Source organism: Sebastes umbrosus, chromosome 9 (genome assembly GCF_015220745.1).
Source record: "Sebastes umbrosus isolate fSebUmb1 chromosome 9, fSebUmb1.pri, whole genome shotgun sequence".
Classification (NCBI taxonomy): Eukaryota; Metazoa; Chordata; class Actinopteri; order Perciformes; family Sebastidae; genus Sebastes; species Sebastes umbrosus.
This window is the reverse complement of record NC_051277.1, coordinates 12,678,297-12,705,722: the sequence shown is the minus strand read 5'-3', so window position 1 is coordinate 12,705,722 and position 27,426 is coordinate 12,678,297. Positions and strand designations below refer to the sequence as shown.

At 38.5% G+C, this 27,426-nt stretch overlaps 2 protein-coding genes across 2 annotated transcripts in view; one reads left to right on the top strand and one right to left on the bottom strand.

Moving 5' to 3' along the window:
- The first annotated feature begins 5,721 nt into the window (after nucleotides 1–5,721).
- On the top strand, nucleotides 5,722–22,369 carry slc49a3 (solute carrier family 49 member 3). Its single transcript, XM_037779236.1, has 10 exons — nucleotides 5,722–6,235; nucleotides 13,758–13,916; nucleotides 14,210–14,432; nucleotides 15,573–15,649; nucleotides 16,258–16,395; nucleotides 17,666–17,782; nucleotides 18,136–18,288; nucleotides 19,329–19,486; nucleotides 19,751–19,854; nucleotides 20,275–22,369. Exons 1-10 carry the CDS (start codon nucleotides 6,053–6,055, stop codon nucleotides 20,442–20,444), a joined length of 1,482 nt encoding a protein of 493 aa, XP_037635164.1. The 5' UTR covers nucleotides 5,722–6,052; the 3' UTR covers nucleotides 20,445–22,369.
- Nucleotides 22,370–22,745: 376 nt separating this feature from the next.
- LOC119493793 (thiosulfate sulfurtransferase/rhodanese-like domain-containing protein 2) overlaps nucleotides 22,746–27,426 on the bottom strand; it is a 6,107-nt gene continuing 1,426 nt past the window's right edge. Inside the window, exons 2-9 of the mRNA XM_037779237.1 lie at nucleotides 26,274–26,563; nucleotides 26,000–26,108; nucleotides 25,743–25,862; nucleotides 25,465–25,570; nucleotides 25,159–25,274; nucleotides 24,265–24,423; nucleotides 23,900–24,038; nucleotides 22,746–23,764 (exon numbers count right to left, since the gene is read on the bottom strand). Coding sequence (XP_037635165.1) covers nucleotides 23,535–23,764; nucleotides 23,900–24,038; nucleotides 24,265–24,423; nucleotides 25,159–25,274; nucleotides 25,465–25,570; nucleotides 25,743–25,862; nucleotides 26,000–26,108; nucleotides 26,274–26,563 — 1,269 coding nt within the window. The 3' untranslated portion in view covers nucleotides 22,746–23,534. The remainder of the gene's footprint in view (nucleotides 23,765–23,899; nucleotides 24,039–24,264; nucleotides 24,424–25,158; nucleotides 25,275–25,464; nucleotides 25,571–25,742; nucleotides 25,863–25,999; nucleotides 26,109–26,273; nucleotides 26,564–27,426) is intronic.

Here is a 27,426-nt window from a genome sequence, read left to right as displayed (position 1 = left end):
CCGGGGCTGTGATTACATTAATTTAATCAAGTCTGAGTCCCTTCCAAGAGCCGGTAAGCTTTGGATAAAGAGGCTACAGTTAGTTAACGCTGACTGCAGTGACTTTAAACTAGGACTATATGTCCTTCTTCAAACACTGAATCAGCAAATAAAGGGCCTCTAAAGGGGACGAGTCATGCCTGCAGCACATTAGTCACGACGGCTTCATGTAAGACTTCCTCTCAGTGTATCAAGTATTAATATGCTTCAATACTGAAGCAATTAAGATGTTTCCCTCTAGAATTACATTGATAATATCAGATAAGCTGTTTGGGATATTGTTTATAAAAATCTTGAAGAAGTTAAAGAAGGATATATAAACCCTTTATGAGCGATAACTCTCTGCAGATTCCCTATAAAGTGAGTGTGTGAAATACATATTCCCTGTTGTTGCTTTTCCCAAACAGATAACTCAGGGTTCAACCTAAAAAGTAAGAATTTCCATTAAAAAGTTTGCAGAAAATATTCACACCCCTTCACCTTTTTCTTTTTCACATTTTCTTACGTTGCAAAAATCATTTGATTTTTCCCTCTCATCAAGTCTACACTCAATACCCCATCATGACAAAGCCAAAGCAGGATTTTAGAAATCTTTTGACACAAGTATTCAGAAGTTTAGCTCAGGTGCCTCCCATTTCTCTTGATGATCTTTGAGATTTTTCACCTGGACTGGAGTCCACCTGCGGTGCATTCAACTGATTGGACATGATTTGGAGAAGCACAAACACACCTCTGTCTATATAAGGTCTCACAGCTGACTGCACATCAGAGCAAAGACTGAACCGTGAGAGACAGGATCGTATCTAGGCACAGATCTGAAGAAAGTCTACAAAATAGATTTCTGCTGCAATGACGGTTCAAACAGTACCAAACAATTTTAAATGGAAGTCAATTTAAATGTGTGTATTTAAGCTCTTCCTAGAGCATGAAAGTTTGCAAAAAGGACTCTCAGAATGTGAGAAACAAGATTCTTTGGTCTGATGAAACCAAGATAATAACTTTATTTATAATGCACCCTTAAAAACAGAGTTTAAAAAGTGCTTTGACAGACAAAGCAAAGCAAAAGCAGGATACGAGCAATATAACAACAAAAAGTCAAACAGCGAGGCCAAACAAAAGCAAGACTAAAAACAATAAGGTAAATTTAAAACACGAAGACAAAGGATACAATGACAAATGAGGATGAAAGATGAAAGAGTACAATAGATAAAAACATGTCAATGAAATTAAATTAAATTAGGGCACGATCACACATACGCAAATGCAGGCAAATACCCAGCGCTTGCCGAGAAAATATTCCTGCTGAATGTTCACCAAAGTTGAATTCCACACGAAGCAAATGTTTTTTTCAACCCTTCGCTCGCGTAGAATAGGAGTGAGCTGGGGGCGAATGTTAGTGCATGTGACCATGCCTTTTAAAAAGAAAAAAGCAATAAAAAGATGACATCACATGAACATGAACAGCAATCTCTTGGGTGAAAGTCCTGTGTTTGTTTGACCCGTATCCATGGTTTTCACAAATGTACTATGTCTACACATTTTCCTGCCGACTGGGCTGAAAAGCAAGTCTATAAAAACAGGTTTTAAAGAAGTGATTTAAAAGAGGTCAGGTTACTGATTCTGCAAGCCTTACCTCCTCAGACAGGTCGCTCCAAAGCCGAGGGGCCCTGTAAGGCTGCGAGCTGGCTCATATGGTGTCAACATTTACACTATGTAGCCTAGAGCCAGGCCCACACAAGCTTTAAAAGTGATCAGTAAAACTTAAAAATCAATTCTAAATCTAAAAGTGGGCCAGTGGAGAGAAGCCAGAATTGGGGCGATGTGATGTTGTCTATTAAAACCAGTGAGAAGCCTAGCTGCTGCATTCTGAACCAGTTAGAAGTGAGAGAGTGACTTTTGGTTGATACCAGAAAGGAGGGAGTTCGACTGCATTCACACCAGATCCGGCGTTGCGTCGATTTGCCGCAGGGTTGTGTGGCGATGTGGGAGAGTCACTTTAATGGCTCATTGACTGTGACGATTAATGTCTTTCATTCCCTCGTGGCTGGGTTGTACAACTTTGGATCAGCAGTTATGTGATTTGACACCGCAGCGTGACATCGGGTTGCGTGTCTCCAAAAGTTGATTCTGTTTCTACTTTTCCACCACAGGCTGCAGCTTTTTTTTGTTTTTCAGCACCCCCTGCGGCCATCGCAGCACTACCCCCATTCAAAATGAATGGGAGGACTTGTGTTTTCGCCGCACCACAAGATCTGGTGTGAATGCAGCCTTACAGTAGTCAGGTCTCGAGAAGATGAATGCATGAATGACAATGACCCCTAAGCACACAGCCAAGACAATGCAGGAGTGGCTTAGGGTCCACTCTGTGAATGTCCTTGAGTGGCCCAGCCAAGCCAGACTTGAACCCAATCCAACATCTCTGGAGAGACCTGAAAATGTTCCCATCTAACTGGACAGAGCTGGAGAGGATCTGCAGAGAAGAACGGCAGAAAATCCTCAAATCCAAGTGTGCAAATTGCAAAGCTTGTAGCGTCACAGCCAAGAAGATGGAGGCTGCGATCGCTGCCAAAGATGCTTCAACTAAGTACTCAGTAAAGGGTCTGAATACCAATGTGATATTTCCGTTTTTTTCCTTTAAATAAAATTGCAACAAAATTGAATTCTGTTTTCACTTTGTCTTTATGGGGTTGGGATTGATGAGAGAATTTCTTTTTACCATTTTAGCATATAGTAAGTGAGTAAAACGTATTTATTTAGCGCTTTTCACAGATCACAAAGTGCTTAACAAGATCATTATGCAAACATACAAGAAAGAGCTCATATAAAAATGCGGTGACCACACGAGTCACATGATTATGAAATTAATAAATAAAAGACAGTCTGCAATATAACAAAATGTTTCTGAAAGCACTATATTAACCTTCTTGAGGATTAACTATCTGGATTCCCTCTAAATTGAATGTGAAATACATGATAAAGATCATATATTAACTGTAATTGCTTTTCCAAAATGGAGAACACTGGGGTCAATCTAAAAAATAAGCGTTTCCATAAATTTTTTTGCTGTCAAGTTAATTATTTAACTAATAGATGAATATTTGTTGTAGCTCTTTAGAATTATTGTACTTCTTGGCCAAATATTAATGCACCTTTTTATCATTTCAGTGCTCACACTAACATGTGAGCATTTTATTATATTCATGCTGAATCCATCATGTTATGAATTTGATTATCCAATTTTTCATGTGACTTTTTTTTAATCAACTTATTATCATAACATGGTCTATCATATGGTTTGTAATATACAGAAGACAAAATAAAAGAAAGTAGACCAGTTTGATAAACAAACATGAAGTGAAGTTGTGATTCAATTTTGTTTATTTCACTTAGCATCATTTTCTTTTCAAGTGAACTAAAATGAAAAAAGTGAAAGTGAAACCTAAACACAAAAGTGACTAAAGATGCTCATAAAGGGTTAAAGAGAGGGAGGAGTTTGACGTCATTCTGCTCAGTGCACTCAGAGAAGTTAAAAAAGTGAAGATCTATCACTCTGCTCCTATTACCAGTTACAAGAAAGCGAAATCACCAGTAGGAGGACAACTCTCAACACAATTATTTAACAATGCTGGCGACAGTGATGCACAAATATATATATATATAGGACATTAGAGTTCAGTATAGCAGGTATCATTATGTCAAAACTAAAGAGTGCATAACTGTAACAGGCAGTGATTTATGATCTCTGAGTCACCACACACTAACTCACTTTTGGGTTATAATGCTTTAGTAAGAGTTTTAATTTACTATTTTACTTTATCTTATTTAATTGTAGATCTAAGTTTGATATAAAAACACAAAAAAAGCAACCAGAAATCACCTCTGTATATTCAATTCAATTCAAAGTGGCTTTATTGGCATGAAAGGTTCAAATAACAATGTTGTCAAAGCATCAAAATACAAAACACAAATACACAATAGTATTAATATGAATATTAACAGAACATTACAATTGTTATATATTTATATATACTTGTACTTTACTGGAGAATTTCCATTTTATGCTATTTATACTTCCACTTCACTGCATTTCAGAGGGAAATATTTTACTTTTTAGTCCACTATATTTATTTGATAACTTTAGTTACATGTTTCTTGCAGATTCAAATTAATCGTTACAAATATAATAATACATTATGATGTAATATTATAGATTAAGATGAAACTTTATTGATCACTAGGGGAAATTCACAAGCTACCCAGCAGTGTATAAGCTAAACCTTTTACCAGCTGCAACAGGTGGTGTAAACATTAATAGATCAATGGTTATAATCCAATAATATAATAGGCCATTTTGCATAATGATCATTTTACTTTTGATATATTTTGATGCTAATAGTACTTAAGTAAAAGTTTTGAATGCTGGACTTTTACTTGTAACAGAGTGTTTTTACACTGTGGTATTACTACTTTTACTTAAAGGGGACTTTTTCAGTGCTTGTGCTCATACATTTGGGTATCTGGAGTGCCTACCAACCCACAAACTGTGAAATAAGACAACCCAGTCAGTTTTTTATGGGCTGCTTGGATCAGAAAACATGTGATTCAACAAGCTGTTCAAATTTGGATCCCCTTCCTATGTCACATGCAGGCTCATTAGAATATACCGCACACAGCTTAAGCCAATCAGAGCAGACTGGGCTTTTTAAAGAGACAGGCGCTCAAACGGAGCGTTTCAGACAGAGTGTGAATATATTCAGACACACAGTATGAGAAAAGTAATGTGTTTTTTGAACATTAAAGCATGTAAACATGTTCTAGTAGAAACCCAGAATACAAGTATGAACCTGAAAATGAGCATGATATGTCCCCTTTAAAGGTCCCATATCATGCTCATTTTCAGGTTCATACTTGCATTTTGTGTTTCTACAAAAACATGTTTACATGCTGTAATGTTAAAAAAAGTATTTTCCTCGTACTGTCTGCTTGAATAAACCTGTATTTACCCTCTGTCTGAAATGCTCCGTTTTAGTGCATTTCAACAGATTATGTCAACAGAATTGCATTGCCTGGCAACAGTTTGGGTCCATGTTTACTTCCTATCAGCTGATGTCATTGACATACACTGCAACAGAAAATAAACTGGGACACATTTAGAATGTTTACTTTTAAAACCGTGTAATGGTCTAAACATTGTATATTTGTGACATCACAAATGGACAGAAATCCTAACGTGCTTGTTTCAAACGCACAATTTCTCAATACGGGCTGTGTGTATTTCTCTGTATATTGAGCACCTCAATACTTTCACAGTATTATATACTATATATATATATATATATATAGTATATAATACAATATAAAAGACTTGAAAATCTTACTTTTTACAATATGTCCCCTTTAAGTAGCCTATAACATCTGATCTTCCACCTCTGCCTACACACCTGTATCTTTACTCTCTTCACACCAAGGACAACAAAGCCTGACTTTATAATGTCACCCTTGACATTTGGTAGTTGTGTGTGTGTGTGTGTGTGTGTGTGTGTGTGTGTGTGTGTGTGTGTGAAATAATGTCCCTAAAAACCAATATTAAATGGCTTGTCTGTCATAGACATGAACGTGTGTACATCCCAGGCGGTTGTTTTTAACGACAGAGTGGTTCATTGTGGTTTGTAGAAGATCTTTGGTGATACTCCCGGCAGTGTTCCTGTGATTCATGAAGAAGCGGTGTCTGTCGACTTCTTCCAGCCGTCAAACTGCTCTCCCGGTCCATTTATGAGATAAAATGACTTTATAACCCACTTCAAGACAACACAATGGATGTACAGCTTCTCTTCTAAAGGATTTACACCAGTGTTTTGGGTTTTTATCGAACATAAACGTTACATGCTTCGGATATTTGCACAGTGTTAGCTGACGTTAGTTAGCTGACGTTAGTTAGCTGTCAGTTAGCTACAGTAGCTAGGCTATTAGCGGTTACTTTAACCGGTAAACTAGTCAACTACCGTGAACCCTAATGGAGGATGATGGAGAAGCCTCCATCAAAGAGATTCAGACTGTCTCCGCCAAGGTGTCCTATGATGATGATGTCCCGAGGACACCGAAACCAGAGCTGAAGAAACTTTTGTTTTTTAAAGTTTACAAGAGGAGGTGGTTTGTTCTGCTGGTGCTGTGTCTGCTGAACTGCTCCAACGCGACGGTGAGTTACCTGACGGGGTTACCTGACGGGTTACCATTAAATGAATAAATAAACAAACCAATCTTCCATAAAAAAACAAACATGTTTTTATGGTCGAAAAGACAGAAGATACCAGTTAAAGTATGAGAAGATACTTTAATTGATTTCATATATTTTGAACTCAGAAATACTCGTTAAAAGTAGTAATACCACAGTGTAAAACACTGTGATACAAGTAAAAGTTGCATTTAAAATGATATAAGTATCAGCATTTGGGCTGCAACTCAAAGATATTCAGTTTACTGTCATAGAGGAGTAAAGAAACCAGAAAATATTCACATTTAAGAAGCTGGAATCAGACAGTTTTTTCTAATAACTTAATGCAGCTTGTGTTCTACAAAAAGTTCCAGTTATTTGGTTTTCATTGACTCAAAAATTGACAGCTTCCATCAAATAAATAAATGAACAAACCACTCTTACATTTAAAACAACAACATGTTATTATGGTCGAAAAGACCCCCGAATCAGAAGATACTTTAATTGATTTCATACATTTTGAACTCTAAAATGTTATGGTATGGAGGACTATTTGTGCCAAAAACAGAGATGACAGAAATACTCGTTAAAAGTAGTAAAACCATAGTGTAAAAAAAACAATGTGCTCCAAGTAAAAATTGCAATTCAAAACTTACTTAAAGTAAAATTACAGAAGCATCAGCATTGGGGCTGATACTATTATTACCACTGGATTATAATTAGTGATGCATTAATGTGTAATCATCACTGATGTTGCAGCTGCCGGGTTACTTAATTCATAGTAAAGCATCATTATTTATTTGTTGATTTATTTTTTGTATAGGGCTGTCAATCGATTAAAATATTTAATCGCGATTAATCGCACGGTTGTCCATAGTTAATCGCACATTTTTTATCTGTTCAAAATGTACCTTAAAGGGAGTTTTGTCAAGTATTTAACACTCTCATCAACACAGGAGTTGGCAAATATGCGTGTTTTAGGCAAACATATGTATATGTTTATCATTGGAAATCAATTAACAGCACAAAACAATGACACATATTGTCCAGAAACCCTAACAGGTACTGCATTTAGCATACAAAATATGCTCAAATCATAACATGGTAAACTCAAGCCCAAGAGGCAACAACAGCTGTCAGTGTGTCAGTGTGGTGACTTGACTATGACTTGCCCCAAACTGCATGTGATTATCATAAAGTGGGCATGTCCGTAAAGGGGAGACTCGTGGGTACCCATAGAACCAATTTTCATTCACATATCTAGAGATCAGAGGTCAAGGGACCCCTTTGAAAATGACCATGCTAGTTTTTTCTCCCCAAAATTTAGTGCAAGTTTTGAGCGTTATTTAGCCTCCTTCGTGACAAGCTAGTATGACATGGTTGGTACCAATGGATTCTAGCTTTGAAATTGAGCCCACTACAACCTAAAAATCGCAAGTTGCGTCAATACGTTAAAGAAATTAGTGGCGTCAAAACAAATTTGCGTTGACGCAATATTGTGTTATCGCGTTAACTTTGACAGCCCTAATTTTGTATTAATAAACTGAATCTGCAAGTAGCTAGTAACAAATATTGTCAAATAAATATAGTGGAGTAAAAAGTAAAGTATTGGCTTCCAAAATGCAGTGAAGTAGAAGAATAAAGCAGCAGAAAATGGAAAAACTAGTAAAGCAGAAGTACCTCAAAGTTGTAAAAATCACAGTACGAAAATGTCTCATTAATATTCAAATAATCGAGTCAAACCTGACATTAAGCCCCAGCCCAGCATTCTGGTTCATGCAGAAACATAAAAAATCCTGCAAAAAAAATTACAAATTCAAAACCACGGGATGTTTAAAGGTGGAGTTAAAATGCCTCCACTTCAAGATCTCTTGAAAGTCTCTGCAACTTTAATTACTGCTTTTGATTAAGAGCTGGTGGTTCTTTTATTAGATATCTGAAAGTCTTTGAGCTCTTTCTCGAGTTAAATAGCAGCTGTGGCTAGATGACATGTGGTGCCTCCTTCTGTTTGCTGGAACTTGATCTAATTCCCCGGGGATGCTGTCATTGAAAAGCAGAGTGTGCCTGGAGGCAAGTGATCCCCTCCCGTCACCTATTTCCAGCTCCCGTGGGACTCGTCCTCTCTATGGGAGCTATTGTTTCCACAGGGCTGGTGTTCCCACTCACAAAAGATGCTCAGCTGGCGGAGAGTCATTCATGATGTGGCAAATAACAGCTGATGAGCAAGTTAGACATCAATCAGGCTGACATTAGTAGCCCTACTGAGGGTTCAGGGTGGGATTTACAAAAAAACTGTGGTCAGCCTTTGATTTTTGTCTTGTAAATTGATTTTGAGAACCATGCATGTTAGTGTTCAACCACAGAAAGTGTGTTGGTCATGTGGAAAGACTTGTGAAACTGCATGCAGAACATAAAACACCAGATGTTTAATTTGAAAGAAATAAAGATAAAACTGTTGAGGTGGAGAAACGCCAATTTAGCTACTTCCCTTTAGCGTTGGGTATCGAAGCCAGTAGTAAAAAAAACTGTAAAATACAAAGCCCAGGTGAGTTATCCAGACATCCAGAAAATATATCAGGCACTGCTCACTGATGACAAACCTGGCGGTGAAGCAGACTCCGGTTTTGTCATTTTGGAGGATACGGTTTACAGGAAAACCAAACATCCTGACCGTGGTGACCTATACCAGGTATATGTACCACAGTCACTTCGGCCAGTCGTCTTGCATGCATACCACGATAATCCTTTAAGTGGTCATTTTGGACGATATAAGACCCAGCAAAGGATTCGTGAAGTTGCCTACTGGCCGAAAATATGGACAGATGTCGCGGAATATGTAGGATCTTGTACTATTTGTCAGAAATATAAACCTGAGTCCAGGAAGCCTGCTGGCTTGCTCCAGCAGACAAAGGTAACGGAGCCATGGGAAATGCTTGGTTTGGACCTCATGGGCCCTCTGCCTCGTAGTTCCCTGGGAAACACCCAATTACTTGTTGTGGTAGACTATTATAGTCGTTGGGTTGAGTTGTTTCCTTTACGTAATGCTACTGCTTCCACAATCAGCAAGTGTCTGCGGAAGGACATCTTTACATGTTGGGGTGTCCCAAAAAATGTCTTATCAGATCGGGGACCTCAGTTCACATCAGAGGTTTTCAAAGAGCTGTGTGATAGCTGGGGGGTTGTCCATAAACTCACAACTGCCTATCATCCACAGACTAACATGACTGAGCGTATTAACCGCTCGCTAAAAAGCATGATAGCTTCGTATGTTGGAGAGAAGCATAAGAGTTGGGATCGTTTCATACTGGAGTTGCGTTTTGCCCTGAACTCCGCAGTCAATGAAGCCACCGGCTTTTCCCCAGCTGAGCTGCTGCTTAGAGAGTCTTTGAAGGGACCTTTTGCCAGAGCTCTTGAGCCCTCTTCTCAGGTCCCACGTGCTCTGAAAAATGTCCAAGCTCTGGTAGAGTCCAATCTGGCACAGGCAAAAAGGAAACAGGCTCATACCTACAACAAAAACAGGCGACATGTCACATATGAAATGAAGGATAGGGTCTGGATGAAAGCCATCCCGTCTCCAAGGCTTCCAAAAATTATACAGTTAAACTGGCCCCACGATGGATTGGTCCGTACCGCATTGTTGAGCAGGTAGGCCCTGTGAATTACAGGATTGTGCGTGAGGACACCGGACAGGATCTAAGGGTGGTTAATGTGTGTGATTTGAAGGAGTGTCGCCCAACCTTTGTTGAGGTGGAGGCTCAGGAGAGAGAGGCGGTCATGCGCATTTTTCTGGACAGTGACACTAGTGATGAGGATGAATTTATGTTTTTTTTGTGACATTGTATTAAAGGTAAATAACTGTCAAAAGGATGTGTGTGAAACACCTTGGAGGCGATGTTTATTATACGGGGGAGGGAGTGTGGCAGCTGCCAATTCTCTGGTGCTTGCTGTTGTTTCCCTTTTCCCTGGTGTTTTTTTGGTTGAATTGCTGAGTGATTAGAGGGTTATTCAGTTCACCTGTTGAGCAGGGTGTGGGGACTGGCTCTTAAATGATAGTTGAGAGCAGCTTGGTGCATTCCCCTCTTGGCCAATCAGGGTGTAACGATGCCCTTTGTGTAGGGCTTAAAAGAGGAGAGAAACTGCACACCCAGTGTCATTCTGATCTCTCCTTCACTAAATGCAACATGTGTCATTAGCCAAACCAGAAACTCTGGTCTATTTTAGGCCCTTTTGAGATTCTGTTCTCTTTGTGTTTTGTTTATTGAGAGTGTGACTATCCTAGTTGGGGAAACAAAATAAATACCAATCAATTGGGTTACCGGCACTAGGACGTTTAGGTGCTATTTGTGCAAGAATCTGGCTTGCCTCACGATAGCCTAACGCCTGCAGGCTGTGTTTTGTTATTCTATTCATTTGTTGATTTTCAATGAAACCCTTTATACCCATTTTTTTTAGTGTATTTTATTTGGGAAAACTTTAAAGGAGGGTAAGAGGAAAAATAAAAACAATATTTCAGTTTCCTTAATTGTTTGTTATTGTAGAGGCATTTATTCATTATCGAAGAGGCATTTGTTCATTATTATTATTAAGGAGGCATTTTATTTTATATTATTATGTGGATGAGAATGGTTTTTCAGTCTTTTGCCTGAACAACTAAAGTCTGGGGAACTCAGTACCGCCACAGTATGCAGTATACAGTATACAGTACATACTGCATACTGCGTTCGTCAGTAGTATGTAGTAGGCGGTTTCAGATACAGCCATAGTCTTGATTGCTAGTTTTTTGATCAAATATTTCCTGATTTTAATAATAGTTTTGCAAATTTTAGACTGCATTTTATTTAAGCAACATTATTGTGTGGTTGCTTTGTGTTTCAGACAAAATCCAACACTGATATGTTTGAGACGTTTGGCTTTATTTTTATTTTGTTAAATAGAAAAAGTTTTTTTGTAGAACAACATTTTTATATTCCTCAATGTGAGGTATTTAAAAAATGAGTGTACTAAAACACAAGTATTTTATTGCCACTTGTTCCAACAATAGCAATAAACAAATTTTGATAATCAATTAATCGGTTTGAGTATTTTTTAAGAAAAAAAGTCCAAATTCTCTGATTTCAGCTTCTTAAATATGAACATTTATGGTTTCTAAGACAGTAAACTGAATATCTTTGAATTGTGGACAAAACAAGACATTTGAGGACGTCATCTTTGGCTTTGGGAAACGCTGATCGACATTTTTCACCATTTTCTGACATTTTATAAACCAAACAACTAATTCATTGAGAAAATAATCCACAGATTAATCAACAGTGAAAATAATCGTTAGTTGCAGCCCTTAAATTATATGTGATATTCAAAGTACATTTTAGAGTTAAGCAATTTATCATTTCATATTAAGGCCACAAAAGGAAGACAGTGATACGGAAGAAAAAAAACAAGTTTTGTTCATTTGAATTGAAGTAACTTGTGTGAGTTTCCTTCGACGGTTGTAAACCATCTGATTAATTTATAGGTGTCTGCAGCATGAAGCATTGTAGTTTCAGTACAATATGAAACTCCATTAGTGGAAACTAGAAATGTTGTGGTAATGAATATTGTTCAGTTCAAGCCAAGATGCATTCAAGTTTTGTCAAAAGCAGTACAGACAGAGGTATACAAAGCATCACTGACAACCTGACGTTCTTGACAGTCAACCATTTCCTCTGCAAACAGAAACCGGTCTCTAGAATAAGAAAGTCAACCCCTTCCTCTGCAAACAGAAACCGGTCTCTAGAATAAGAAAAGCAGGAATGTGTGAAAATGTAAAATCCCAAGCATTTCACCCTGTAGGAGACAGGACTGGCATTGTGTGTTCGGTTCAGCTGACCAGCTTATGTTAACTCGGCGGCATAAATTAGGTTTTCTTCATTGTCCACCAAACAGAGAGTTGTACTGGTGCTGCCTTTGTGGTCTCAGTGTTTAGTTTACAGGTCAGATTCATTCAGTCGGTTCAGATATAGTGTATACACTTTTGTTGCCGTTTTATATGCAGCTCTCCAGACTAGTGTATGAGAATGCCATACTCTTTATAAATACTGGGTTAATATATAAGCACCGGTCACACACACACATTTATGGTTATAGTGTGTAACTTACCTTTACTTGCATGAAACAAACAGAATTCATGGAAAGATCATGATTATGACAGTAATTTGGATGCGTTTACATGCACTGCAGTAACATGGTTACTGTATAATCTGTGTTTACAAGATTCTTTATGGGCTCTTTAGTGAAAGAGATAACATAGATTTTCAGTATAGTTTGAGTGTGTCTGAATTTAAAGGGGTTCACTGTAAAACAAACATCAACTTATTTAGGCTTCTAGGGATCAGCCCGAGGTGACATCCTCAAATGTCTTGTTTTGTCCAAAACTCAAAGATATTCAGTTTACTGTCATAGAGGAGTAAAGAAACCAGAAAATATTCACATTTAAGAAGCTGGAATCAGAGAATTTTGACTTTTTTTTCTTAAAAAAATACTCAAACCGATTAATCGATTATCATAATTTAATAGTTGACAACTAATTGATTAATCCTTGCAGCTCTAAACTATTGATGGCAGTATTGTCACTTTCACCCAGTTTGTCCAGTGGCATGAAAATGTCCTGTTGTACCTTCATTGGCTGAACGGCATCATGCATGTTAACTGGTGTCATATGAGAGCTGATTGAGGAAATCCTAAAGACCATTTCTCTCTCACATGAGCAAGTCTTTCCATTTCCTCTTTGTGTCCCGGTCACAAGACTACAACAAGATACTTCATCATCACTAAAATACAACTGTTTTTTTAGGGTTGCCCACTAAGAAGATAAAACTGGGGTTGACAGCTGTAACTTCAGAGTTCATCCAGAGATCAAACAATGAAACATTGTGTTTGATCAGTTCTCTTATATATTATCACATTTGGCACACTTCAAATTACTGTACATGAAGACTGTAGACATCCTTTCATCTATTATCTACAGCATACTTTAAACACAATATAATCAACAGTATGATTTCAGTAAAATGATTGCTGTACACTCATTTAATGGATTTGCTGCTGAGATGAACTTGTAATAAATACAATTTATCAAATTTAATAAACATCTGTGGCATAAATCGACTCGCAGCACTGAACTGAGAGCAAATACAGAAACTACAGTGTTGGTATTCTACTAAAATCTGAGAACTAAAAAGCTGGCTGGTGTCAACTCAAACCTTTACACTCTGCAGATTTACAAAAGACCAATCAGGCTTTTTTTTCTGCTTGGTTTGCTACTTATACTACTACTACTACTACTACTACTACTCAGTTATATTTCCTAATTTTTCTTCTATTAATACCTTCTATTATCATATATTTCTCTTTTTTTATATTCTTTGAGATATGTTATTGTTTTGTATCATGTCTATATTGAAACATTGTCATATCTCAGTCTAAGAGCTGATCCAATCCTTTGAACAAATCCCTTCATGTGTCTTCCCAGATATGGATCACCTTTGCACCAGTAGCGGACCAGTCTGCCAAGTTTCTGAAGGTCACTCTGGAGCAAATCAACCAGTTGTCACTGGTCTACATGTTGGTGGCCATACCGCTCAGCTTTGCGACCACATGGATGCTGGACAGCATCGGGCTGCGGAGCACGGTACGAACCTCACTCTGAAAACTCTGAAAGTCTCTTGTCTTATTCGTCTTGTAGGCTACAACTGTTTTGCTTGATTCAGTATAATGGACCTGCAATTAGAGGGAAATTAGTTGTCACTCTACTGTTCCTTTAGTTTAGTTTTTTACTGGGAGATCTCTTTCAGTGTGAGCCAGTTCAAACAGTGGGATCTGGGGTTTGTTTTTTATGACAACAACTACAAGGGGCAAATGATTTTTAAATTTCGTATTAAATTCGTTGCAGCATTTTGACCTTATGCCATCTCGACTTTGCAGATGATTTTGGGAGCCTGGCTGAACATGCTCGGAGGCCTGATGCGTTTCATTGGGGCAGTGGCCCCCCCGAGCAATGATCATACAGACAAGTTCTATGCAGTGATGTTGGGTCAGACCCTTGGTGCCCTGGCTCAGCCCCTCATCATCTTCGCCCCCACCAAGCTGGCAGCTCTCTGGTTCCCTGAGAACCAGCGCGCCACCGCTAACATGATCGCCTCGATGGGTGAGTGATTTAATACTACTGAGAGCTGGGCGGGAATTAGCTAATACAGCTTTCACAGCTTCAATACAGCTGTTACCAATGTAAGCGCACAATCTTAAAGGCTTTCCTCCCGGGTAATAATCATATATACTTTAAAAAGAGAGCAACACATCAGCCAAAACAATTTTATATATTGAGTTTTTTTTTTTTTTTAGCTTATTGTGAACTACTTATGCCCCCAAGTGACGAAAAAATATATTGTTGCAGCTTTAATGAATAACACTTTCACCACATTTTGCTGTTGAAGCACCCCTGATCAATATATTTGAATTTAGAGGATTAGATGATTTTATTCTAAAATGTAAAAAGAGGAAAGAAAAGTTATTATCAGCTTTATTTAAACCACCTGATACATCGTTGATGAGCAGACTACTTAGGCAAAAGTAACAACCTTATGGTTTTGGACCAGCTGTCGGCCAATTGCCAGCGCATTTTCACCATCTGTCATCCATATTAGCAGGTAATAAACTGTCCTTTTCAAGGTCCTAAAGCTATCTTAAATATCTAGTTGAGTGTAAAGTGACAACCAAAGACAGCAACTTGTAAATTTAGATAAAATTGGTCTAAATTTCAGAAGAAATACAGCCAACAACATGTAGACTTAAGGCCTCTGTCAAAAAGAAAAAAGAAATTTCGTTATAAAATATTTCAACTTTTATTGGGGAAAAAAACCTTGTTGCATGATTTTTAATTAGTATTTTTATATTTTTAAAGTAAAATTATACTTTGTGCTGGTGCCTCATATCATGTTGTTTTTTGTGCTCTTTGTATTAAATAATAAGTAGGAGCTGATTCAGTTTCAGCACGTGCTGTAAAGTGTGGGGAAGCACTTACAGTTTTGCGTGTCAGCAAATATGTGTACACAGCAAAAAAGGCATGTATCCAGAGATAAATTACCAGTGTAAAATATATATTTTTTTAATTGTAATTTTTATGCTTTAAAGAAAAGGAAATATGAGATATTTATTGACGATTGACAGTTTTCATATATTCCATGTCGTCACCAATACAACTGAGACGACTGAAACAGGAAACAACATTGATTCTTAATAGACAGAAACTAGAATAACCCTCAATTACTCTTCTCTTTTCCCTCCTCAGCCAATCCCATGGGCATCCTGCTTGCTAGCATCATCTCTCCCTTGGTGGCTAAAACATCTGCACGTATCCCAGACCTGGTGAGCTGAACTAAGAGAGAGTCTTAGTCTTTTAGTTTGACTGTTATGATGCTGATCAGTAGCTGGCTGAACATTTCAAGGGTTAGGGTTAGGTATTACTACAACTACAAGTAGTAAGCTACTTGTTCAGCCCCAAATGGTTGGCAGACAAGGTTAGCAACTAGCTAGTGGAGAAAGTGGATCATCTAGCAGCTGAAGAGTCAGATCTTTTTCTCAAGAGTTGGTGGACTTACATTCATTAGTTAATCATTACTCCAAATTAATGCTAATGTTGATGAATGGTGGATGTGTAACGGCAATGTCCCTGGATTGAGTCTTATTTACTTTGTGCCATATAAACCCTCTTCTCTCGCCCTTGTTTCCTGTAACTCTCTATTGTGAACCATCCAGTAATGACAAAATTGTCAAAAAAAAGAGACATCAGTTGGCCTAGAATCAGAGGATTCCCAGAGGGCATTGTGGGATTTCAGCTGCTTATACAGAAAACTGCAGCAGCTGAACTGTGTGGCTCTGTGGCACCTCACCTGCTAATGATGATAAATTGTCTTTGATTTCAGGTGCTAACATCCATTTATCATCACATTATGTGTGTTTCATCCCTCCTCTAGTTGATTGTCTATGCGGTCCCAGCATGCATCATCTGTTTCCTAGCAACAGTGGGGATACGGAGCAGCTTTCCCCCGACGCCGCCGTCAGCTAGTGCCGAGTCCTCCTGCTCCGAGCCGTACATACAGGGGATCAAACTGGTGAGGACACGAGGATGGTGGAAAAGACAAACATGCCCGTCAAATCACTAAGTCAGAATCACACTTGGATCTATATTAGGCAGATCATTAGGCGGCGGTAGACTGTATTCGTCATTCAAAAAGGGAAACCGAAGACCAAGGACGGCGGATATACAAGCAGTTGTTATGATTTGTACAGGAAACGAAGCAGCGTTTGCTGACCATTTTCACACCACTCTCACCCTTACTGAGCTTCATTCCAGATGGCCATGTCGTTGTGAAAATATCGGTGTATTAGAGTGATCAGATGAGATGAAAAGGAAAAATTAGAAGAGCCTTCTGTGTTTTTCCTCTTGACTTTACTCGTTGGCTTGCTTTCCTTACTTCTGTTTCTCCTCTCGTGTACTGATTCGTTTAAGCTGAACAGCAAATCAGAGTGATTTCTCTCACCGACGGGCTCCGCCGCCAATTCAACATGCTGAATCGGCCGAAAAACCTCCGACACAGGGAGACTAGAGCCGACGATGCGGGACACATCACAAAAATCTAGGCTGACAGATGCTCACCGACGGCCTCAAACTGTCTGACAGCTGACCATTGGCTTGGTGTGTCAGGGCCTTTATAATAATACAAACTGCGGCACCCGGCTAAACGGGTTTGTCAAGCTTGTCTGACCTAGCAGTAACTAAGGGCGCGGGACTTATGATCAGCTAATTGCTGAGATCTCGGAACACAGCGACATCGCCAAGAAGAGGTTCTACGGGGAAAGAATAGTGGTCAGATAATAAGGCTTTAAACAAACAAAGTGAAGCTGAACGTTACTCAAACTGACCAAATCCATCATTTTTCAAAGACCAACTTGATTTAGGTGTGATGAAACAGAAATCCTTGGCTTGTCATAATCTCAACCATACATAACAATTATTGGTCCAGCATGCTCTTTTCTAGCGACATTCACAACAACCAGAAGCTCCACAGATCTTCTATTGGTGTTTAGAGCAGCTGTTGACATGTACTTTTCACACTTTGATGCTGTTACATTTGCATGTAACAGCTGTTTAGTGGATGTAATAATTCTCTTGAATATAAACTGCCCACCTTTACAGCTTTATTTTGTTTTAAGTAACTTCATTCTGTTTACCACTTTATTTATTTTCAGTTCTTTTTGCTCATTTTAAGTTCTCTGTGCGCGCTGATATTTTGTTTCTCTTGTTGAATGCTGTTGCTGCAGTGACCTTATTTTCCCGTGAAGTTTTTCTTACAAATCTTTTTTTATCGGTTTCCTCTGTAGTTACTGAGGAACAAAGCCTACCTCGTCCTGCTGCTGTGCTTCGGTTCGGGCATCGCTGTTTTCACCTGCTTCTCCACGCTGCTGGAACAGATCCTGTGTGTGCAGGGATACACCAATGTAAGTACACTGGGAGGATGAGACAACACATTGATTTCCATGAGGAACAGTTAGGTGTTAATTGGATCAATTTATATGAATTGGGCAATAAAAGCAACACAGACAGCATATTTGATAATAAATGTTGGTGGATTTACAGTCTAAAAACATGACACAGTGATGTATAAGTGGGAAAATTGGGAATAAAGTTTAAATAAATTGATTATTTACTTTATAAATGCACAAATATAGGTATTGGCAGAACACAAATGATCTTAAGTAACTGATGTAACAAAAGGAAAGAAACCATCCCTGGTCTTTTACATACTGGATTAAAAGTTTAATAATAAACGTGCAACATCTTATTGCTGCAGGACTTCGCTGGCATTTGTGGCGCTCTCTTCATCGTGTTTGGCATCATTGGCGCCGCTGGCCTCGGCGTCTTCGTCGACAAGACCAAGAAGTTCATCGAAGCCACGAAGATCAACATGAGCTTCACTGCTATTTCATGCATCGCCTTCTCAGTGGTGAGGACATAAGACAGGACACCTGTATGTGTTTCTAGTTTATTCAAGGAGAGTGGATACTCCTCGTCCTTCCACTACACTGAGTGGTTCATCAAGGTTGTGAAGGCTGATAGAGAAATACAGGAGGAAATGTAGTTTTTTATGTAAAGTTCATCTTAGTTTAAAGTAACTTAGTACCGTCACATTACTTTCAGAAAATGCCTTTAAAATCTTTCCTTTAATAACTCTAAATGTACAGAAGTGAACATCTATAATAGAATTCACGGCTATCTAAAGAAAACCTCTGAGATAAAATTCCGGTAGATTTCAGCTTATTGATGCTGCTCGTGTTTGATGTGCAAACACTTGGCTTTTGTTTTGACAGTTTGTTTTGCTGTAATGTAAATGCAGCAGTTCAGTGAAGTACATTATAAATAAAATCACTACGCGAGGTTACCCAGAGGACAACAAAAACAAAAAGAAGACTTTCTTTGTTTTTCCCTTCCAGAAGCCCGGGATATATTTACAGTAGAGTAAAGACACTTTCTGAAGTTAAAGGAAAAAAATGTGGATATTTAGATATGCCAGCACATCATCAAGGTTCAGTGTAGAATATTTGTTGTCATTCTCTCCATAGACAGTACTCAGTAGTATTCAGGGGTAGGGATGGGGCGATATAGGATTTTATTGCAGATCGCTGTCTAGCTCGCTATCATTGTAGAGAAGTTTAAAATAAACTAACTAAACAAATAACTAGCAAAAGAAACTATCAAAAATCGAGAATAATAAAACAAACAATACTACTTATTATTAGTAAAACAAAAACTGAATACTAACGACAACTAAATAGCTCCAACAAGGAGTAAAGCTGGACCAGTGATACTCAGCTGCCAAATGGACACTATATGAAAATAATATTATGTATATTTATACATTTATGTCAAAGTTATTGGGTAAGAAAGGGACACAGAGAGATCCCACTTCTTAACAAAGCAACGTTTGATTTCATATTGAATGTTTTCCTGCCCTGTTGATATTCAGAGCTGCTCTCGTCCTCTCAGGTGTCTCTGGTGCCGCATCAGAAAGTCGCCGTGGCTGTCGTCTGCTCTCTTTTTGGCTTTTTTGGTTTCTCCATTTACCCGGTGGCCATGGAGCTGTCTGTGGAGTGTTCGTATCCCGTCGGAGAAGCCACATCAGCCGGACTCGTCTTCGTATCGGGGTACTACTAGTTTAAAACACATTTTCTACCCAGATGTTTTCCCCACATTTCTGTATTTCTGCTCAAAGAAAATCAGTTTGCAGTTAAATGCTGTCCTTTTACAGCCAGCACAGCTCAGAATATGTTCATGTAATAGAAAGTAAATGCTTGTTCCACAAATGGTATTTTTAAAATCCAATTCCCCCCCCAGATTTTATATATATATACAGTATGTACTTTATGTGAAATTCCTATTAATCACGACTGTTTCCTGATCTCTTCCAGACAGATTCAGTCTGTTCTCTACATCCTCCTCCTTCAGGGTTTAACCAAACGCATCGCAGACTCCCCGGTGTCGACCTGCGGGGACGCAGTCCGGAGCTGGAAGGGTAGGTCACATGATGTTACACCACAATGATGGTGGTTGTTTGGATTTAAAAGCGTCACAGTCCTGCATGTCTTATGACCTTAAATTTACATTTCCTGTTACCATGATTAACACATCTTTGAACTGTGGGAGGAAGCCGGTGAACCCGGAGAAAACCCACGCTAACACGGGGAGAAAATGCAAACTGCACATAGAAGGGCCCTAAGCCGGGTTTGAACCTGTGATCCTCTGAGGTGGCAGTGCTAACCACTGCAAAAATAAAACATTTACTTATATTAAATTCCCACTAATGGAGTTCCTCTATTTCCCTGTTGACATGATGCTTTATCAGCCTCACACGTCCTCCTGGACTTTGGCGACTGAAGATGTTGAGATCGCAACTAAAGAACTCAATTTTAACTTGGAGGTTTCTCCCCCTCAGTGCCGATGATGGTGTTGGCGGGACTGTGCACTTTCTTCACATGCTGCTTCGTGATCTTCTTCCACACGCGATACAGACGACTGGAGGCCGAGGAACAAGCGACTTACGAGACCAAAGAAAGAAAAGCCTCGACCACCTCCTCCGAGCAACCTCCGAGTGTGGAGAAGTGAACCTGTTGGTACTGAACCCTTAAGTCAACACATTCATATTCCCACTGATGCTTTTGTTCAACACTGGGACCAAACTTTTGTGTACGTGGAGTTACGATAACGTACATGAAATCCTCAGAATATTATAAAACAGTATCTGCATCAGTAAACTCTGCAGATTGTCTTAATCATTCCATTTCTGAAAATTAGGAATATAACGATACTTTGCAAGACAGTAAATTCACGATACAAATATGTGACGATTCAAGTCTCTGAGATGAAAAATGAATCGCGATACTATTTTTAAACAGCAGAGGGCGATATCTACTGTTGTCTTCGCATCAGTAGCTGGATTGATGAGTAAAGACGTGGCGGCCGCAGGTGAAGATTACAAAATTGACGATGCACCAAACTGTTTAAAATCTCTCAGCGTTGCGGTACCATTTTGGCTCCCTAAGTCAGAAAATGAAATAGGTGATTTGGGATTTGTTTTAAAGTTCAATTCATTTTTTTTTTGTATTTTCAGTTTCACTTTTACAAAGAAAATTTTGCAAATTTTATACTTTACCTCAGAAATAAGAAAAGATTCTTTAATTTGATAAAGAAAACATGAGAGAAAATCTACTTTGTAGAATATTTTGTCTCATTTTGTAAAATCAATTTAGAGAAAATCACCTCTATCAAATAGTGACTTGAGTTACATTGTTACATCCCTACTAAAAATGAAAAATGGATTCTTGTAATGTTTTGAAATATTTACGCAAAAAAATAGTTTTTAGGGAGGAAATCTGTTAAAATGATTGTTTTCTAGCTTCTTTGTTCTCAGTTAGCTGGGAAAACAGTTCTCTGAATGGAAGCAAAACCTTTACATTCTTACACTGATCATGTGTATTTAAAGGATTTTTCTTTTCTTCCTGGGTCTTGAGAGGAAGGTCATTTTTTTTTTACCAAACCTTTGATTGTAGTAATAGGAGAGAAAATGAACACAAACCAAAACCACGATGCAGCTCAGTACAGAACCTGCTCTGGAAAAATGCACATTTTCTGTTAAGGGCAAATGTATTTCCTTGAAAACGTTCCCTCAATGCACCCACTCTACTTCTGCTTCGGTGTTTTGTTTTCTTCCAGCTGTCACCAAACACGTTGACTACTTAAAACACAGCAGGTCTATTTTCTGCCACTGAGCAGAGAAGAACTGTGGATTCAACAAAAACCTGATGTTTACTGCTGATGTGTTGGATCACTGAAACATTTTCTGCCATCAGACTCCACACGGAGCTGCTCGAAATAACTCACTGTCACATCTTCATCGGCACATTTTGTATCTCTTCCTATCAAACTAAAACCACTGGGAAAGTTACTGTTTACTGACATACACTGAATAATCTGCAGGTTCTCTGAAAACTAAATTTCTGGATCTCAGACAGACTACCGGGAACTGAAACCACTGTTTCCTATTTTGTATTAATGAGCAGATAAACCAAAACAAAATAATACTGTTGTACCAATAATCATGTTCTGTGTTAACTGTCATTGTGTTGTGGAAAAATACCCCTAATAACAGCATTTAACTACTTGTTAATGCCTTACATTTGTACAAATGCTTCCAGTTTGAGGACTGCAAAACAGGTTTAAAGGATGTTGAAGCCTTGTAGACGGTTGTGGGTTTTGTGCAATAAAGGTGAATAAATTCAGTACTGATTCTGTATATTTTAGAAAGGCCTGACATAACATTTTACTGACAGTTGTTTTTTACCTTTTTGTACTCGCAAAGAGAAGAAGAGAATAATAGTTTTGTATTTTCTGAAGAGGCAATGTGAGCGACACGTGTAAATACAAATATCATATATCCTTTTCATTCCAGTGAGTTTCTGAAGGTCAAGACTGCAATAAAGATTTTTTTCTGTTTTATTGCATTAAAATGCCAAATAAAATGTTACTTAAAAGATTCAGTTCCTTCTCCCAGAGTCTGATTCTTATGATGGAGGAAACTACGTTAAGTCTAAGTAGACTGGAAAAACATTTAGTGTCAGCAGTTGTTTAAGGCAGACCTTTTTCACAGTGTATAATATGACAGACGGGAAAGCACAGGTATAACTTCTAACATTAATGATGGCTCCGTTCCAGCCATTTAACCATTATAATTAATGCCAGAATCCCAGCACAGTCTGGCGCACCTAAACTGAATGTAGACATCGTTGCACCTGTTGCTGTCCCAGGGTTAGTTACTACAAATGATCTAAATCAAAAGCTCTGAGACACACTGCCCCCTTTAAATAAAGACGATTCACTCAGCAACGTATCTGAGCAATTATAAGTACATTTTGTTAAAACAAAATTACATTTAATGATATTTAAATTCATGTAGCCGATTTCTGGGCGAGCAGTGGGAAACAGACTGGCTTACATTTGATATTTAAAGCAAGCCTGTGTAACTTTTAATGGGAAGCAGACTGTGTTCCCAGGATCCTATGTTCTTGATATAAACTAACATTGTAAGAGGGCTATCTTCACATTTCAAATTGCAAAGGAGTGAAGGGAGATGGATGTTTCAAATACAGTTTGAATAGTAAAAATCCGTTCAGCCACTGTGGAGATATTGCATCTAAAGAAAAGAAAAGAAAGAACTTTTTCTAGGAGTATGAGATGTGTTGCTGCTTGTGCTTTCAAAGTGTTTAAGCGACACCTGTAGTCTCAGCAACCTGCTTTAGCCAGAGATGACATGGTTTCTAGAGAGCACAAGAAAACTGCCTATGCATTCTGCCTATTTTTGGTATATTTGTATCTACACTTTTTTACGCAGCATAACTTCAATTTACTTAATTTAAAAATTGTCTGTGAAACCATGACCATTTGGGGCAAATAAAAAAAGCATGCATTTAACATAAATAATTACCAAAGCAGTGATTGAACAAAAAAAAGATAAAATCACATTTTTATAAAAACAAGTACACAAACACACAAAATAAGCTTTTCACAAAATTCATGTAATAAAACTCATTTAAAATATACTGGGCACCCTCCACTAATTCTAGTTGTACAGTGTGATTAATATCCAGTCAGCATTTTTCATGTGGCTGCAAGCACCGATGTCCAACCGTAACCCGACCGCTACGCATCCTGAGGGATTCTGGGACGTCCATCGGTGCACTCGCACTCCTCTTTGTGATGCGGAGTGGCGGAGGACGTCTCGCTCTGAGCCGGTCCTTTGGTTTGACAGGTGATGCAACAGGCGGTGTGTCCGCCCCGTCTGCAGCCGGGACACGACAGAACCAGCTGACAGCACAACTGGGTGGAACAGAGTTTGTACTGGTCCCAGGGACGGCCACAGTACCTGCAGTCTGAACGGAGACAGTGAAGTATGTATGGTTGATACGTTTAACACAAAGACTAACATTAGACAATGTTAGTGATACTGTTGACAATTTCTTTAAACTATTCGTTATGCTGATAAGGGCCTTTGTGCACAAACTAACCTGAGATGACGTCATTGTTGGAGGAGATGGCGTAGCGTTCATCAAACACAAAAAGTTTCCCTCGATAGAAACCCTCCGGGAATCGCTCCAGATACTTGTGGATTCCACCTTTCAGCTGGTAAACCTCTTTACACACATCCTACACGTAAACAGGTAAACAAAAATACAATGTAGTTTGCAAACAATCTGTTTTTGGTGCTGAATATTTTCACCACCATTAATTATTTGCTTTAACTGACTGCTGGTCCAAAGACTAAACAGTTCCCCCTTGTGGAGAATCAGCAGTCTGCTGAATGTGAGTTACTGCATGACAACAAGCTGCTTCACATTTAAAAAGAGTTCACGTGGAACACAAGTCATCTTACTTTGGAGCGGAGGTACGCAGAGCCGCGCTCACAGCGGATCCCTCCCGTGCAGTACATCAACACCTTCTTGTCTCTGAACAGCTCGAGGTTCCGGTCCACGTAGTCCGGGAAGTAGCTGAACTTACGGATGCTCGGAGCCAGACACTGAGTAAACTGCCCCTGTAGTGGTAGAATATTCACGGTTCAGAATGAATTGTCCTTTTTGATTATGATAACTGTCTGGATGTCAAAGGTCGAAGTTAACAAAAACATCATGAATCTCGTAGGAATTCAACAAGGACATTTAAACGAACAGTCCACCAAAAATATGACTTAATACTAGGGCTGTCCCAAATACCATTTTTTGAGCTTCAAAACTTCGGTGAGAAATATTCGAAGGTATTCAAAGCTTCAAAGCCAGCGCAGCAGGCTGACATGTTCTTCTGTCTGTCTGTCTCCATCTCCCCTGATAAAGTGCCCGAGACAGTGCCGCTGCCGCATTGCTGTACACACACAGGCACCTCTACACACAACAAACTGAGAATAACTAATAATAATTAATGTTGACTATGAATAATGAATAATGTTATGAGATTATTCCTTATTTCATGAGCTATTTTGGTATTTATACATTATTAATACATACTTCTATTAAAAAAAAGGATGCGAATAGTGATTTGGCGGTCGATTACCATGACAATGGTCGAAGCTTTGAAGCTTTCGGGTCAGCCCTAGTTAATACAAAGTTGGTCAAAACTCCACTTCAATACCAGTGGTACCTTAAGGGTCTGGTGTTCTTTCTGTAACAAGTTGGAGATATGGCAGAAATGAATAAAGGATCAAATGTATAATTAATATAGCCTGTAGAACCTGTGTGTGCAAGTCAATGTGGAATAAAACTGATATATTACTTACAATTTTACTCTCATAAAAGTTGCGGCAGTCCAGGAGGACGGTGTTATTGCACAAATCCCCTTCGGCCAACAGAGTCTCTACTTCTTTATGAAACTCCTCCGGCTCCAGATGAACTCCTGAGAGGTGAGACACATTTATAACTCACATGATAATCCCAAAATCAGCTGTTACAAAACAGAATTTATTACAGAAAGTAACAAAGTAAAAACACCTGTACAATTCTTCAAAGTCATTAGTATTGCTGGTAATAGTGGTTGGATTTTGTGTACTATTACAGTTAGTATTGTTGTTTTTTACAAACTATACCTGCCAGCTGGTAGGACATAACATCAGGATCCATTCCCATTGGGACGATTTCCTTATAGACTCCAACCCTCAGGTCTTTAAAACACTCTGCACCGCCATCACTGGTCTGAACACACACAGATACACACAGGGACAAACACTTCATTTACATACAATGGGCACTAGTAACAATAAAGAACTCATTTATTTTTAGATTTATTTTTTATGCCGATTATTTCTCCGAAAAACAGAGTTTGTATTCATGCAGAAACATTATGTAACACATAATTAATAATAACCTTAAAATCCTCTTTATCCATCTTGAAGAGAGGGTGTGAACGCATTGCGTCGATGTAAACGTCAGTGGCCATGTTGGTACCGCCGACTGTTCCATTAATGCCTTCAGTCGCCACCCTCACCTGAAGAAGATGATGACGATATAGTTTAAGGGGACAGTTAAATTACATTATACGTGTTTCAAAGTCTTTATATCTTGTTCCCAATGTAAACATTCTGCAGTCTCCCAGCTGGAGGCAGGATAAGAGAATTTATTCACCTTGCCAGTTAAGTGGAGCTTCTCACACAAAGCTTTCTGCCAGGCACAGATGACATGTGGATCCTCCACTTGACAGTAGTGATAATAGAGGAGAACCTTGCCTGGACCCCTGAAAAAGAACAATTACATTGAGAGACATCAGTATCTATTTAAAAAAAAAAAAAATTATAATCAATATTATATAAATTACAAATGGTAATGCGATTTTAATCTGGATTTTCACTTTATAACAAAAAACTGAACCCAGACAGGAGAATCTATATTCGACCAGTACTTGTGAAGTTGCTCCTCAGAGATGTGACTAGTTTCAGGTATCCAGGCAGAAATGTCCACCGGTTCGGCCTCGCGCACGTTCAGCTGCTGTGTTTCAGCTTCTTCTTCCAGCTGGCTTAACAGATGCTCATATGAGGCCTGTGTGAGCTGCTGTATCTCAGTATCATGAGTCCTGGCCACGTGTTTGTGAACGGCAGAGTGTTCCTTGAAGGTCTGGCCACAACAGCACCAACATGTGCTTCCTTCCTCCTGACTGACGTCCTTCTTCGACGCCACAAAGGCTGCAAATGACTGTGGAAAAGAAAAGATGTGAATGTTTCATTTAAAAAAAACTAAAAAACTGTATTATCAAATGTGTTCAAACAGTAGAAATAGCACAGATTATATCATGGTTCACAAACTTTTTTGCTTGTGACCTTAATAGAAAGTATATGAGTTTGGAGCAGTTCAATCAAAGAGGGATGTTCCCTTCTCAAATTGTGTACTTAAAATTATGTTATTAGGACTGAGGCAATAAAACTACGCAGTAATTCACAGAAAATGGGATAAAGATTAGGAAAAATAAACATCATTTTGAGTAGCAGAATTTATAATTCTTGTTTATTACTCCAGTAATCAACTTACAAAGCCTTAAATTCATCGTGTGACCCCTTGGTGGCTCCTGACTCTGACTGACTAAAGAAATAGATATTATTGTTTTTAAATAAACCAATAAGTAAAGACCCCTTCAATTTTTGTTTTATTAATTTGCAACCAAGATACATACTGATCAGGACATTTTACAGTTGAAAAATAAACATCAGCGCGCTCTTTATAATGTGACTGTTTCTAAATAACCTCAAACATATCTTTGGCATAATAATAAATCAAATTCTTCTTATTTGCAAGCCAACATGCAGATACTGATACTGCTACAATAAGCTTATATCAGTCTATATATATCAGCCCAGCTGATTAACTCTATGTGTACAATTTAATCAACATATCTTTATATTGTCTCCATCAGTGTCCTTAAAGTTCAGCATAATTTAGAGACTAGAAACTGATCATTTTTTAGATGATAGTTGATTTACAGTTTCAGTCAAGTTTCACCGGAGCTAATATTCCAATTCAAACTTTATTGCAGACTCAAGGTCCATCCAGACAAGAAAAAG